General features: G+C 39.3%; 3 protein-coding genes across 4 annotated transcripts; 2 read left to right on the forward strand and 1 right to left on the reverse strand.

Annotated features, from left to right (window-relative positions):
• Nucleotides 1-233: 233 nt before the first annotated feature.
• Nucleotides 234-6,021, forward strand: nfe2 (nuclear factor, erythroid 2). The gene is made up of 4 exons (XM_008413728.2): nucleotides 234-610; nucleotides 2,223-2,301; nucleotides 2,418-2,555; nucleotides 4,696-6,021. Exons 2-4 carry the CDS (start codon nucleotides 2,254-2,256, stop codon nucleotides 5,944-5,946), a joined length of 1,437 nt encoding a protein of 478 aa, XP_008411950.1. The 5' UTR covers nucleotides 234-610; nucleotides 2,223-2,253; the 3' UTR covers nucleotides 5,947-6,021.
• Nucleotides 6,022-6,107: 86 nt separating this feature from the next.
• On the reverse strand, nucleotides 6,108-9,597 carry LOC103467390 (heterogeneous nuclear ribonucleoprotein A1). Of its 2 annotated transcripts, XR_534066.2 has the most exons (11): nucleotides 9,491-9,597; nucleotides 8,892-9,008; nucleotides 8,674-8,820; nucleotides 8,373-8,583; nucleotides 8,146-8,292; nucleotides 8,002-8,049; nucleotides 7,783-7,926; nucleotides 7,562-7,702; nucleotides 7,411-7,477; nucleotides 6,277-6,329; nucleotides 6,108-6,198 (listed from the first exon to the last, which is right to left on the reverse strand). XR_534066.2 is itself a non-coding variant. In XM_008413729.1 (10 exons), the coding sequence occupies exons 1-9, from the start codon at nucleotides 9,500-9,502 to the stop codon at nucleotides 7,419-7,421; spliced, it is 1,026 nt and encodes a 341-aa protein (XP_008411951.1). In that variant the 5' UTR covers nucleotides 9,503-9,597; the 3' UTR covers nucleotides 6,936-7,246; nucleotides 7,411-7,418. The 2 variants fall into 2 exon arrangements, 1 of the variants encoding a protein (XP_008411951.1); XM_008413729.1 differs by lacking the exons at nucleotides 6,108-6,198; nucleotides 6,277-6,329 and adding an exon at nucleotides 6,936-7,246.
• A 763-nt stretch (nucleotides 9,598-10,360) lies between these two features.
• Nucleotides 10,361-14,435, forward strand: cbx5 (chromobox homolog 5 (HP1 alpha homolog, Drosophila)). Its single transcript, XM_008413727.2, has 5 exons — nucleotides 10,361-10,522; nucleotides 11,039-11,219; nucleotides 11,383-11,608; nucleotides 12,724-12,824; nucleotides 13,985-14,435. Exons 2-5 carry the CDS (start codon nucleotides 11,089-11,091, stop codon nucleotides 14,124-14,126), a joined length of 600 nt encoding a protein of 199 aa, XP_008411949.1. The 5' UTR covers nucleotides 10,361-10,522; nucleotides 11,039-11,088; the 3' UTR covers nucleotides 14,127-14,435.
• The last annotated feature ends 427 nt before the right edge of the window (nucleotides 14,436-14,862 follow it).

Below are 14,862 nucleotides of genomic sequence, written 5' to 3' on the forward strand. Positions count from 1 at the left end.
CCTCATACCTATTCACTTTTGGGACGACATTGTTCTCGTGCGGTTTTGGACCAGACAGAGACATCAATGCAGCTTGTTTTTATTCTGTTTTACATCTTTGATCTAACCAGGTTAGGTGTATGCTTCATAATTAAGAGTAAAAAAAAAAAGAAAAGGCTCTATTTATTTTATTTTTTTTAGATTTGTAAACATCTTCCTGCTTCACTGTGGACTGACAGAATAATTGCCGTGGTGTGTGCCACACTGTTGGTTTGTGGTTTCTTGTGAGGGCAAAAGGGAAATTTGAAGGTTGGGGCGCAAGTTTGCTATTAAGGATACAAGAGCGCAAAGAAAAGAGAGAGAGAGAAAAAAAGGGGGCTGGTGTGGGTGCTTTACAGGAAGATTGCGTTTGTCTGCATCGAGCCATCCCTTTTATGCTGGTGGCTGAATGTGCAGCCTAACAGAGAGGTCCACAGTAAGAGAAGAGATAGAGCAAAGAGGCCTCGAGTGTCACACCTCTTGCCATCGTCAAAAAGGCTTTGAGTAATTTTCTTGTGCTCACCTCCAGGACTGACATATGTGTCTTTGCTGTTCCTCCTCACCTGCTCAAGATGATAAAGATGTTGCTCAGGTACGTTCATTTATGTTTTCCTTCTGCTTTTAGAGAAATGTTTTATTTTGAAGTTCTCCAGAAATGTAATTTAAAAATGTTTACATATTACATTTTTGTGTGTGTATATACATTAAAAATAAGATATTGTGATTAGGCTGGAGAATCTGTTGTATTGAACTTATTGCATAACTTTGATATAACTATGTAACTTCCTCACAGCAAACGCAATTTCAGCTGAAGAAACACAAAACTTCAATTCAACTGTTTAAATGAATAAAACGTGCTAAATAAAATGTCCTTGTTTTAAGTAGGTACATTTTGATCCCACAACCAAAGAGAACAGGAACCTTGTAACAAATACAGCAACCTTTACTGTCCTGTTGTACAGTAAAGGTGTATTTGATACAATGTCATACTTCACATTATTACACATTGTGGAATAACTTACCCTCGAATGCTTCAAAGAAATTATAATGATGCATATAAAAAAGTGCATATATGCTTACTAGAGTGTCTACATTCATGTTAACAAAATACAAAGCGATAATAAGACAATAAAATAGATTGAATGAATTTTGACTTTTTATGTTTAAGAAATCTCCACTTATACGTTTTTCAATCTGTACAATTACTACAATAAAGCACATAAAATAGTCTGTTTCATAATGAAACTACTAATGGTATAAATAAATAAATAAATAAATAAATAAATAAATAAATAAATAAATAAATAAATAAATAAATAAATAAATAAAATAAATAAATAAATTCTTTGACTGGATGAAAATGCACAGAATGAAAATATTAAATTATTTATAATTTGTAATTGTAGATGCAAATTTAAATATACCTTATCTCAATAAATTATGCAATCACAATAACAAGTGGCTTTGTTATTTGTTCTTTATGTACGAAGAACATATTAGCTTACTTACTGTGATGCCAGAAATTGTTTAATGTTGCGTAGAAATTCAAAAATATGCATTTTTGAAAATATTTTAGAAAGCAATTTTTCAGTGGTATGGTATAGTATGGTAATACTACTCCTTTTATCTTTTTTGATATTTTTTATGACATGTCAATGTCTTCAAAATAATGTTCAAGTCATAACGGCCCTCCTTACAGGTTTGGGCTGCTGTTAAATGAGTAATTTATTCATTCTTTTGGTCATATCTTTTAGACAAGGAATCCCCCAAACAGTAAAGTAGATGTGGCCAGCTGTTCCCGACGAACTTGGAAAGACAATTTACAGATGATCTCCTTCCATGGCGTCCAGCTAAACTTTAATAACCAGAATATTTTGGAATAATCAAGAGCAAAATTTCCCAATCGGCCTTCTGTCCTTACTCTGTCTTTCAGAGCACGCTGTTTTCCCGCAGATTGTGTTATCAGGGCTTGGCATTGCTGCACACTGGAACAGCTGATAGGAGGAGTCAGCTCAACTGAAAATTAACCTTTTATAAGCTTCAAAAGAACCTACACAACAGCCAAACAGCCTCTTATTTACAACTGGCAGGCTATCAGATGTGTAATTTACTTGAGATGTGCGTGGAGCAGCGTGCTGTCACCTAGCAGTTCGTGGCGAGAGGACAGCAGATCACTGTAACAAACAGTTATGTGTCTCCACCAGGTGGACTTTTTCCAGTGAAAGCCTCTTCTAAATGTGCTCCACGGCCAACTATGTTCTCCCATTGAGGAGAACCTGTGAGGTAGGTCCTGAGATGAGATGAGATGAAAAACAGGCAACTCGGTGTACGCCGTAGCCTAAAAAAGTTCAAGGATGTACTTTGTTTATTATTACAAATGTTGTGTTTCGCTACATAAGGTGGTGGCTACTCCAGGCAGGCTGTGCGGGGGGCTGTCCATGCCTGCTAATTTTAATGGAGTCAAGCCTCATGGACCGCCACAGGACATGGAGATGGACATGGCTTGGCAGGAGTTGATGGCCATCACTGAGCTTCAGGTAAAGAAAACCTCCCAAAATAATTTGTGCTCTTTAGGAGTCTTTTCAGACAAACAGGACAAGTTTTCTACCCTCAAATAACATGTGATATAAACATTTATTTTATTTTTTTTGCTGTACTGTTTTATTTTTACTTTTGCGACAAGAGGGCACAACAAAGTATTAAATAAATGTAAGTGAAATGGTTATGTTTTCCTTATTGACAAATAAAAATTCACATCAGTACCTATATTACAGATCCGTAAGCAAATGTGCTGCCTTCGAAAGATTAAAGAAGTATTTAGTAGTTGAAGCGGAGCAAAATGAGCATGCAGAAGAAAGCGTTATTCCAGATGTACAAAGTCATATTCAATTAATAAAAAAAGAATTAACTTGTCGTTTTTGTACCTTAAATTGCTTACATTTTGCATACTTTCCTTAGCATTGACATATCCATTATCAATTAAAGATATGTACTTTTTATATGCTTGTTTTAACTAATATGATATACATTTGCTCAACAAATTAATAAATTATGACTTAACTTAGTCAACAATTAGAACAAAATATACATTTTTTTGTGAAAATCAGTCAGGCTTTTTATTGTTTAAAAAAAAAATAAAAAATCAGAAAACCAACGCAAAAAAAACAGTTACATACGCAAAATCAAAAGGGAAATGTAGCTTGTAGAAATGTTATTTGCAAAGCATCACAGCAACCAGCACATTAAATCCTGCAGCATGTATTTTAAATGTGACAACTGCTAGTTTTTTTTCCCCCAAAATGAGTTGCCCAAAACACTGTTGAAAGCCACAAAGAATTATATTAAATGCAAATATTTTTAGCGCTTGCTAAAAGAAGTAATATTTAATGAAGTTAGCTAATGTGCGTGAGAAAGTGCACTGGTGCCTGCCTTCATGTGGTAGAAAGGCAAGGTGTAGTCTGGCTTATGTCACCAGTTCATCACAGAGACAAACATCCATAAATGCAGACACATGTTAATACTTACTGGCATTTTAGAGGACAGGCTAACTTTTTTTTATTTTATTTTGTTGGCTCTAGTGCTGGCCTTTATTTGAAGGTAGTTTGACAGGAAACAGGGCAATGAGAGAGGGGGAAGACGTGGCAAATGTCATCAGGCTGGGAATTGAACCTGTGACCACCACCACAAGAACTAAGGCCTCAATACATGGGTTGTGCTTTGCCCCTGTGCCACCAAAGCACCCCTGAGGACAGACTAACTTTTGATGCATATTCCTGGGCCGTGAAGAGGCCAGAGAACCCACACATGCAGGTGGAGAGCAAACCAAATTCTTCTAGGATGGACTCAGGTCGTGATTCAAACAGAGGACCTTTTTCCTGCAAGGCAGCAATTCAATTATTGAGAATTACATTGAGATATGATTAAAGATAGAAATGTCATGCCTGTTATCAAATGTTTAAAACACTTTATAAATCTAATATCTAACTAAAAATATGTGATTTGTAAAGCTTGGTGCATTTGTATGAATTTTTATTAATAAAATCCTATGTGATTAAAATAATAATAATACAGATCAGGACATTTTCAAAAGTAGTTACAAATGCTCCATAAAGTTTACGATAAAGGTCTCCAATTACAAGAAATGAAAACTTTTATACGAAACGGTTAGTCATCGGAGAGGAAAGCAAACCAAAAAGAGCCGAGTCACTTGAACGAAGCTACATAGTTAGAGGTGTGAACCCGCAGCTTTCTTCAAAAAAGAAAAATAGAAAAATACAAAATCCAACTCGTATTTAAAATTTCGAGAGGTTGGTACGGGATGCAATTTTTAGGTATTTGCTTGGGTGATATTTATCTTATTTAACAAAATGTGTGGCAATCTGAAATCACAAAATAATTTAAAGGGTCAATATGCTGCTAAATAATTCCAGAAAATAGTAAATTTCTTTTAATCTATTTTCAAAAATCCTATTTTAACATTTTTCTATTGAGCTTCATATGGTAAAATAATCTATACATCCTCAAATAAGGTGAAAAATTCACATATTTCCAAAATGAAGCTATTATATCATCTTGCTGATGAGCTACAATAAAACATTATAGAGACAGGATTGTATAGCCGAGGCTGAAAACTGCGTAGTTCTGCTTGCCTTTAATAACTCTGCTCTTTTATTACAGGAATTCGAAGTCCAAAGTGGAAACCCCTATGAAGCTACACATTATCAGCCCATGCAGCCTATGGCCCCCGCTGGAGAGTTTGGGATGACTCAGTCCCATTCAGAACCTCCTCCTGCTGCCTGTGAGCTGAGCACTGCTGACACTTACGAGGGATGCTACTCTGAAGAAGTTCCCACCTGCCATCGTCTCAACAACACAGATGCGGTGTATGGAAATGCAGATTCCCAGCTGCCTCACAGAATGCTTCCCATCTCCTCCCACCCTCAGCCGTCTCTTATAAACATGGCAGGTACCGCTCAGGGTCATAGAAGGCCAAACGCCAGCATCTCTCAGGGTTTAAGTCGACACATGCTGTGGACTACGCTGGGGCAAAACGCCCATGTTCGCTCTGGGGATGATCTGGAATCAGATTCAGGTCTCTCACTGGGATCCAGCCCACCTTTGGCTTCTCCAGACAATCCTGCCGGGGGCGGACCAGGTTACCAAAATGTTGATATGGGAACACAATATAGTGATTGTGAACCAGAAAGCATGACTGAGCATGGCAGAAGAGGCCACATACATTATCCAATGGACTATCAGAGTCAAACTCTCCCATATCTACACTCAGGTGGACACGCACCTTACTTTTCACCTCAACCCAGTTACTCTCACTCACAAACTTGTTCTATGAATCCTCGACCTCTGAAACAGCCCGTTACCGCTGATGTGTACGGCAATGCAACAGTGACCAGCAGAGGGAGCTCATACAGCATGCACACAAAATCACAAGGCAGCAGCTCCACTCCTGCTCCTCTGAGCAGAGACGAGCGCAAGGCTGTGGCTCTGAAGATTCCCTTCCCCTTGGATAAGATCATCAATCTCCCTGTGGATGACTTCAATGAGCTCCTGACACAGTACACTTTGACAGACACTCAACTCGCACTGGTCAGAGACATTAGGCGCAGAGGAAAGAACAAGGTGGCGGCCCAGAACTGCAGGAAGAGGAAGCTGGAGAGCATTGTTCACCTGGAGAGAGAGCTGAACCACCTGCAGGCCCAAAGAGAACATTTGGCGCAGGAGCGGCTGGAGTTCCAACGTAGCTTGACTTTCATCAAGTGCCGACTCACAGACCTCTACAGGGAAGTTTTCTCTCATTTACGAGACGAAGATGGCCAGCCTTACTCCATAGATGAATATTCTTTACAACAAACTCCTGATGGAAGTATTTATTTGGTACCTCATTCAATGGATAAGAGAGACCAGTGTTAAACTATTTCAGTCCAGCAAGTGGACTAAACAACTTGCTTGTTATTTTTGCAACAGTTGAGTAAAAACTTGCCAAACGCAACGGTCAACATTTTCTGCTCCTTAAAAATGACTGAAACCAAACCATTTAAAATGTATAAAAGTTTATTTAAAAACAGGATTAAAAAAAAAAAAAAAAAAAAAAAAAAAGATAATCTGCACTCCACTCTTCAATGAAGTTAAAACACTTCTGCATTGCACAATTGTCCAGTTAACCTGTTGGGGGAAACAAAACAATGTTTGTCATTTTGTTCCAATAAAAAAGCAATTGTTAATACAAGCCTTCCTTTGTACCTGTGAGTCATTGTCATGGAAATGAAGTCACATTTCAGGGACCACAAAGTTTTCTGAAAAAAGTAGAAAAATTACAATAAAAAAAAGCAATGCTTCAATTGTTTGTTTTTTTTAAATAGATGCATGCAACAGATTTGACCTCCATTCACAATTACAGAGGTCAATTTTACCATCAACACTGAAGCAAATACGAACTTAAGTTTACGCCATTGCTGGCTGTATAACTGACTACCAGCTACGATTCAAAGGTTAGATTTACTAGCAGTAGTTGAGAAGTCTGGTCTTACCTACGGTCAGCATTTAAGCCCTTTGGTAGCTGCTGTCAGCTAGCCTCAGGACTCTGTTCTCACTCTCCCCTGCTTCAATGATCCTGGCGATGACTTTGCTACTTCTCTCCCTTAGCTTGCTCCCATGGCTAGCCTCAGACTTTGCATGTAAGCTAGCATCCTCCAGATGATCTTTGTTGAAATCAGGGCAGTTTGTACCAAGTGATGGCCTCTTTATGATGATAGCATCTGTCCACAACTCCTCAACCACAAAGGTAGATACAGCGATCTTCTCCCTTCCCAAATGCCTCACATTCAGAATTGTCCTCATCCCCACTCTGCATCTAATAATGCACCCTCCCTTACCCGAACCGCTAAAGAATCTAACAAGACTTAAAAAAACTGAAAGGTGTTTTATTTCAGATTGATTTGATGCAGTTACAAATAAAAGCCAGACTTAAAGATAAACATAAAACCCTCATTGGAATGTTTTTTTATAAAACACATTTTGATGAAAGAAAAAAACAGAAGACACAAAAGTTTAATTGAAGGCCCTCCATGATTTATCTACTGTACATCTCTTCTTGTAGCAGCTGTAACCTGCCACAACTGTTTGGCTGAGCAGATTTAGGAGGTAAACCTGCAGCTGCCCTGTCACTTCGCTTGCTCTCCTCTCCTTGCTCTCCTCTCCTAAGTACTCAGTCCTGTTGAACAATATGGAACAACATTGTTAACTATGCACTGACTTTGTACGACCTGACGTCCAGAGTGTATTTGCTTTACGTTATCTCTACTCAAATATTTCCTGCAATGACAAACTCTGGTTTTATGACAAAATACAAACTGAAATGCATGGACTGAGGCTTACCACTTATTCTAGAATCGTCCTGGGCGGCCGTAGCCACCGGGATTGTTAGAGCCACCTCCGTAGCCTCCTGAAAAAACAAGATTAAGGTAATCAGAAGCTCGGTAGTACCTGTGCTAAACTTGTTCCAGCTGCATCCACTCTGGAGGCTTACCAAAGCTCCTGCCGCCACCACCACCGCCGCCGCCACCAAAGTTGTTCTTCATTGGGCCAAAGTTAGAGGCCTGGGGGTCGTAATGGCCCATGTTGTTGTAGTTACTCCCACCGCCGCCACCTCCTCCTCCTCCACAGTTGCCTGAGATTAAAAATCCATGTCAAAGAAACTAAGGCCTAAATAAGTGTAAAAAGGTAAATTCAAAAGTCATGACTATTTACCATAACCGTTGCTGTCATAACTGTTTCCACCGTAGCCTCCGCCGCCACCTCCACCACCACCACCACCCTGGTTATAGCCCTGGTTATAACCCCTGTTGCCGCCGTTGTTATAGCCGCCAGGACCACCAGGACCGCCTCCGTAACCTACAACACAACAGTTTTACTAGCCAGTGATCCAAAAAAAAACACCCAGTGTCCATTTAAAAGATAAATACTTACCACCATCATTCCAGTTATTAGGACCATCTCCATATCTGCCCCTACCTCCTAGAAAAAAAAAGCAAAACCACATTGATTCAACATTTAAGGTTGTATGTTGCAATTACCTTCACAGCAACATAACCGCTTGCTTACAAGCCCTACCCTGGTTGAAGCCTCTGTCATAATCGTATGGCCTCCCCCCGCTGTTACGCCCTCCTCTCATTCCCATTCCAACACTCTGCATTTCCTGCTTGGTGAGGGCCTTCCTCACTTCGCAGTTGTGAGAGTTGATTGTGTGATATTTTTGAACTACATAGAAGACAACAAGAATTCAGTACAACCACAAAAAACTGCAAAAATAAATAAATAAAAGAAAGATGTGTACTTACTGACAATCCTATCCACTGAATCATGGTCATCAAATGTGACAAAAGCAAAACCCCTCTTCTTTCCAGTGTTGCGGTCGGTCATGATATCAATGACCTCGATTTTGCCGAACTGCTGGAAGTAATCCCTAAGGTGCGACTCCTCTGTGTCTTCTTTGATGCCTCCCACAAAGATTTTCTTGACCGTTACATGAGCACCTGGACGGTTTGAGTCCTTAAGAGTAAAAATAATAATAAAAAAATCATTTTCATAGTCATTTATAGACCACAGTAAGTTTTGAAATGCATTTTGTGCAACACACACCTCTCTAGAAACTGCACGCTTAGGCTCCACGACCCTTCCGTCCACTTTGTGGGGACGGGCAGACATGGCAGCATCAACTTCCTGCACTGACGAATATGTAACAAAGCCGAAACCCCTGGACCTCTTGCTGTTGGGGTCTCTCATGACCTAAAGGTAGAAATTGTTATTCACTAAAACGTAACTTCCTCTAAATAAGGGAAGCATAAAGAGACACTTACCACACAGTCTGTAAGGGAGCCCCATTGTTCAAAATGAGCCCGCAGGCTCTCATCTGTCGTCTCAAAGCTCAGGCCTCCAATGAACAGCTTGCGGAGCTGCTCCGGCTCACGTGGGACCTTAAGCAGAAAAAAAAAAGATAGCCGATCATGTAAAATGTTATTAACCGTGATTAATCGGTATAAACAACACTTGTGTCCTTCAGCTCACTCCCAACCCCCACTCTTCACTGAGCAGCTAAAATCGGAGGAGGGATCTGCCGCCATTAAAGCATGCCGACCAGTCAATTACATTAGATGCTAATTGAACGCAGTCATTACACGCAAACCCTATCGGCGTGTCGTTTCATTACTTCTTAAACGAATTTGATAGTTACGTTAATTAGGAAAATAAACTTAAGTACCGTAAGAAGCTGGACTGACGAACAAAAGAGCACGAGGCCCAGATGCTATAAAATGGCGGCTCTACTATGGAGGAAAACTGTAGCAGACGCTATGTTTGCAACCCAAACCCAGCCATCGAATTGAAACTTCAGACTCATCTAAACGCTAAAAAAAATTATTTCTGCGTTATAACGGGTGGAAGAATGCATTAAACTTACGTCTTTTGACATCTTGCAGGTTTATCCTTGAAGAGTCCTCGTAAAACAACCGCAGAGCAGAAATCTGCGTCAGGCGAGATCCGACTCCTCCTGGATAGTACAATAAATAGGGAAAGTTACGCCTCTTTTACTCTGCCATTGGGTAGTACTTCCCGCTGTGGCGCCTTGCAGGCTTACATCGGTCTTTGATTGGTCTAAACGCTGTCAATCACTATGAACAGCTAATCACGAGACAGGATACGTGTTTTTATTCATGTTTAAGGAAAAGAAAATATTGACAATTAAAATAGTCAGTAGACTCATAGCAGTTACAATTACAGATTTTATTCCGAGATTGATTTAGCGTACTTAGTTTTTATGCACTATAAACGATTGGAAGATGTAAATGGCCACATAGGTCAAAAGAGTTAAGAAGACCCTTGTTTATTCCAATAAACACAAAGGACATCCAGAATACGTGGACACTGTCCAATGTGAACACCACTACATTAAACGAGAGAATGCAGAATAGACCCAGCAACCATCCAGTGCTACTAAACTTGCACCATGACCACTTTCGTTGTTATTTTCTTTTAAGCGAATAAATAAAATTGCTGTCTATATATGAGTAACCAAATGAAAGAAATGACATTGGGAAATGGTCAAAGAGATTCAAAAGTTTATACTGAGATGCATTATTGACATTTAAATAAAATTAAACTCGACCATGAAACGACGAACACAACATTAAAAAAATGTATCAGGGTAAAAATGTAACTATGCATGGTATCTAAAAACAAAACAATTTTTATATAGAACTTTGCAAAAGCACTTCAAGAAGAAAAAATAAAAAGGGAACACGTTATCGAAAAGGGGGCGGGTACGTTCATTGTGCGCCTTAACGCGCGCTTTTTCTGCGCACAGCACCTTTTATGTGTGTCCAAGCTAGATGCTAAAGTAGCCTTTGCGTTTGGCCTCTTTCTGTTGCTTCACAAAGACGGTGTGCTTTGCTGCTGTTAAGGGCTCAAAAACGCTGTTTCTTCCACCCGGACGGTAAGAAACACGTTCTTTATGAGCATAACTTATGCTGTTCCAAGTATAGATTTGTGTTTTGATGTGTGAAGTCAACGTGTTTGTTTAAATGCTAGCTTGTCAGGCTATGTCACAAGCTAACGCGGGTTGGGTTAGCTCACGACTGGATCATGCCTCGTTTCAATGTGCACTTTATGTGCTAATGTCTTGATGCTATCTGACCCATTTCTCTTTTAGGAAGATATGTTTTAGGGTAGAAAAATCACTTTTCTCGATTTCGGCTTCTTAATTTATTGAGTTTTCACCATGTTTAGCATGTTGCAGACTGAACTAACTACAATGAAACGCTAGCTTTCGTTTGTAAATCCTAACAAAATGAGGGTACGAGCGGTCGACTAAGAATGCATTCGTGCATCATGTGTTATATTTAGAGGTGTGTTTTTAAAAAAAAAAAAATTTTACAACAATATATGCTTGTTTGTATTTTAATGCGATACGAGTTGCATTTTGCTAATTGTTTATTTTCCTTTTGAACAGGGAAGTATCGACGACTTGAGACAGCGTGTTGCTAAGCTCCGAACAGTGCCATGGGCAAAAAGTCTCGCGACGAAGAATCCTCATCCTCTGACGAGGAAGAATATGTTGTGGAGAAAGTGCTGGACAGGAGGGTGGTGAAAGGCAGGGTGGAGTTCTACCTGAAATGGAAAGGGTACTCGGAGTAAGTAAACAAAAACACAAACAAACAAAAAAACCCGGCTAGAAACGAAATGCAATGCACATGATGTGTAGTTTTGATTTTTGAGACGGTTTATTAAATGGTGTTAAAAAAAAAAAAAATATCACAACCCTTACCAGTACTGATTTTCTGTGCTATTTTGCAGCAAGCACAACACATGGGAGCCAGAGAAAAATCTGGACTGTCCTGAGCTAATATCAGAGTTCATGAAGACCTACAAGAAAGGAAGTACTGGTAGTGCTACACCAAGCAGCGGCGCCAGCAAATCCACCACTGGCCCCTCAGGGCGCTCCAAAGAATCCGGCAGCTCCAAGAAGAGGAGCTCTGATGATGATGAGGAGGGTAGTAGCAAGCCCAAGAAAAAGAAAGAGGTGCATAGTACATTTTATTTACACAAATCAACGTAACGTATTGGGTAGTTTATACCCATACATTTAATGTATCAAATCAGCTCCTGTTTTGATACATTAGCATATGTGGGATTGGCACCTTTGTGGTTCCCTGCACGGGGATGTCAAATGTAGCTTTTTGTTCTGAATTGATCTCTTCATTTAGAGATTTGTGATTTATGGGTTGGCCATCTCTTAATTTACCTGACTCTAATTCTTCATGTAAATTTGCAAACGGATCAGTATGGTATAATTTTTTTGTGTGTCTCTCGATGTGAAATCTTGAAGTGGACCATACGGTTCAGTTATTTCACTCAAATAATTCCATTTGACATGTTAGCAGTAATAACTGTTCTGGAAAGCTTCTTAAAGGGACAGTGTTGTGTAAGCTCAACTTTTTTCATGTTATAATGTTGTTCCCTCATCAAAAACGCACCTTGAGTGTTGCCATGTTTTTTTTGTTTGTTTGTTTGTTTGTTTTCATGCATGTTTGAGAAATACTTGAATCTCGTAGCTGTGAAAATGTTTGGGGGCGGGGAATCGAGTGCCGCCTTCAATTACAAAATTTTCCACCTCACAGTGCTCCCACTCAGCTCCTTCAAACTAGCCAGCAGCAATTAGTAAAAACCTGGTGGAACCTCTCGTCAGCCATGTTCATTATAGCAGCTACTTTTTCGTGCATTCCTGGTAAAAACGTTGGTAAAGGGTTAACAGAGGAATGATGGTGTGATGACTTCCTCAAGGCCGAGTGTCAGAGCAAGTTTCTTAAAGAGATGGAGGCCCAATTTAAAGGCATTACCAGGACATTTTTTTTTGGTCATATTTGATAGTTACAGTATTTTTTATAACATAATTACTTGATTGTGCTACAAAATGCCACTATATGGCTGGAAAACACATAACACTATCCCTCTGCAGTGTAGTTAAGCTTTACCTTGGATAGCACTACGATCTAAGTCGAACATTTATCCAAGTGTCATGCAAAACAAAAAATCTTGGTCAGTCCATTTAATGTTATTCTTTTTCAAAAAACAGATATAAATTCAAGTAATTCTAACATCTCTGGTTTTCAACTGTATTATTTTTATTAATTTCAGGATGAAATCCTTGTTGCACGTGGCTTTGAGAGGGGGCTTGAGCCAGAGAAGATTATAGGAGCGACTGACTCATGTGGAGACTTAATGTTTCTCATGAAATGGTAAGTTTTGTTGATCATGTTATCCATATTTTTTGGAAGCCTTTGTGTTAAGATCACTCCATTCCTTTGGGATTCATTTAGATAAAAATGCATTTTGGAGTTAAACTGTCTGATTAGATGTTGTCTTGGCCATTTTGTTTCTGCTTGGTCAAGCCATTCAAGCAATCTGTGGGTGTCTGGAGAATTAGCACAATATGAAATCCCTGACCCCAACAAAAAGGAGTGACTAACTTAGCATTTCTTAGCAAAGGGTTTGACCTTAAGTGCGTCGGCTGCAGTGAAATAATAAAATAATAATAAAAATAGAATTAGACCTGTTTTGAAAGACATGCTATCCATAAAATTTCTGACTCTATAAAGCTGCTGATTCAAATTCACGGCCAAAGATTCTTTTTAATCGTTCTTTCATTACTAAAAATTTATTCTGAGAGGACTTGTGATGTAGCGTTGCGTCCTAATTACTGATAAGATCCCAAGGGTTTCTCCCCCCCAACCCCCCCTTTCAGGATTTTTTATTTATTTATTTTTTTTCTTTCAGGATATTACATTTAAGAGGAGATTTGCAGGCTTAATTCTGGTATGCAGGCGTAAAGGCATGGGAAGCTTACTATGTCATCACTTATTACTAGCATAAAATAGCTAACTACATAAACAGTAAGCCAGTTCATAAAGTGACTGTATATTATCTCAGTTGTTACATGTTGTACATCTTTTCACTCATGCTTGGGCGTGTCCTGTTTCCATGGTGATGTCTCTACTACACTATTTCATTATAAGTGATAGTTGATGGGGGGGGGGGGGGGAAATAAAATCTTCAGAACTTTGTAAAGAAACATACATTTTGGATGTGAACTCGAACACTCGATTCTTGTAGGGTTGACTCCAAAGGCTTCATAGGAGAGTTCTGTTGATACACACTTATCAGCACAGATGTTGATGCAATATCTCAGAACATGAGCCTAAGGCCTTATCTGATGGTTATGGTGTGTGTCTCTTTTTGTTGTTGTTGTTGTATTAAGGTTAATCGTATGTTGTAAATTCAGAGGCACTTTATGTATTAATCTGAAGTGAAGCTTTCACATCTACAATTGTAAATGTGCCGTTAGTGATTATAACGGTGATCTGGTACAGTGCATATAACTTACAATCATCCCTTTCAGGAAAGATTCTGATGAGGCCGATCTCGTGCTCGCCAAGGAGGCCAATCATAAGTGCCCGCAGATCGTCATAGCCTTCTACGAGGAGCGTCTGACCTGGCATGAAGACAGCGATAAGAAGGAAAAGGATGCCGTCAGCGCGTGAGTGCGTCGCCTCAAGAGGAAAAGCTCCACTGCAGGGACAACCTTGAGTCAGACATTTTTTTTTCCCACACCTGAAACCTCCCCCATCTTTCACCTGTACCATGTCCAGTGATGACACAAAGACGGCAGACACGGTTGTTTCCTCCATCCATGTCCCCRTCGGAGCACAATGGCCCCAGACTGCTGAGGGGGTGGGGGGACCCCACCTAAAGAGAAGCTATAGTGGCTGTGGGTGATTTGCTACTGGGGAAAGATTCTACTGTTCTTGTCTTTGTCTTGATGAACTTTTTTTATCTTAGCATATGTTTTTAGAACAAAAAGGATGGGATTATAGCAGTAAGGAATACATAACTGTAAGTTTAAGAGACTGAATCCTAAAAAAACTTGTCATCGGAGATACGGAGCAAACTGTATTACCTGTTGACTACTATTCTAAACATGAATCGTTACTGGTCAATGTCCTCCGTACTAAATCCACCTTAGCTTTTATATTTGTGACGCTGCCACCGGAGTGTTTTCTTGACTGCATAATTGCTTCCTTTTTGAGAGCTGTTTTTAATCATGTAGTTTTTGAGAGTTTTCTTTTTTTTTTTGTTATTGTCATGTCTACCAAAATACAGCTTCTAAGTCTGAAGAAACTTTTTTTTTTTTTTTCTGCATAGTGACTTTTTTTCCTCCTTATGTTTCCAGTTATCCTCATGTGATTTTTAATTTTGTTACACTATTATCTGATAAAG

The sequence above is a fragment of the Poecilia reticulata genome, linkage group LG7 (assembly GCF_000633615.1).
Source record: "Poecilia reticulata strain Guanapo linkage group LG7, Guppy_female_1.0+MT, whole genome shotgun sequence".
Lineage (NCBI taxonomy): Eukaryota > Metazoa > Chordata > Actinopteri > Cyprinodontiformes > Poeciliidae > Poecilia > Poecilia reticulata.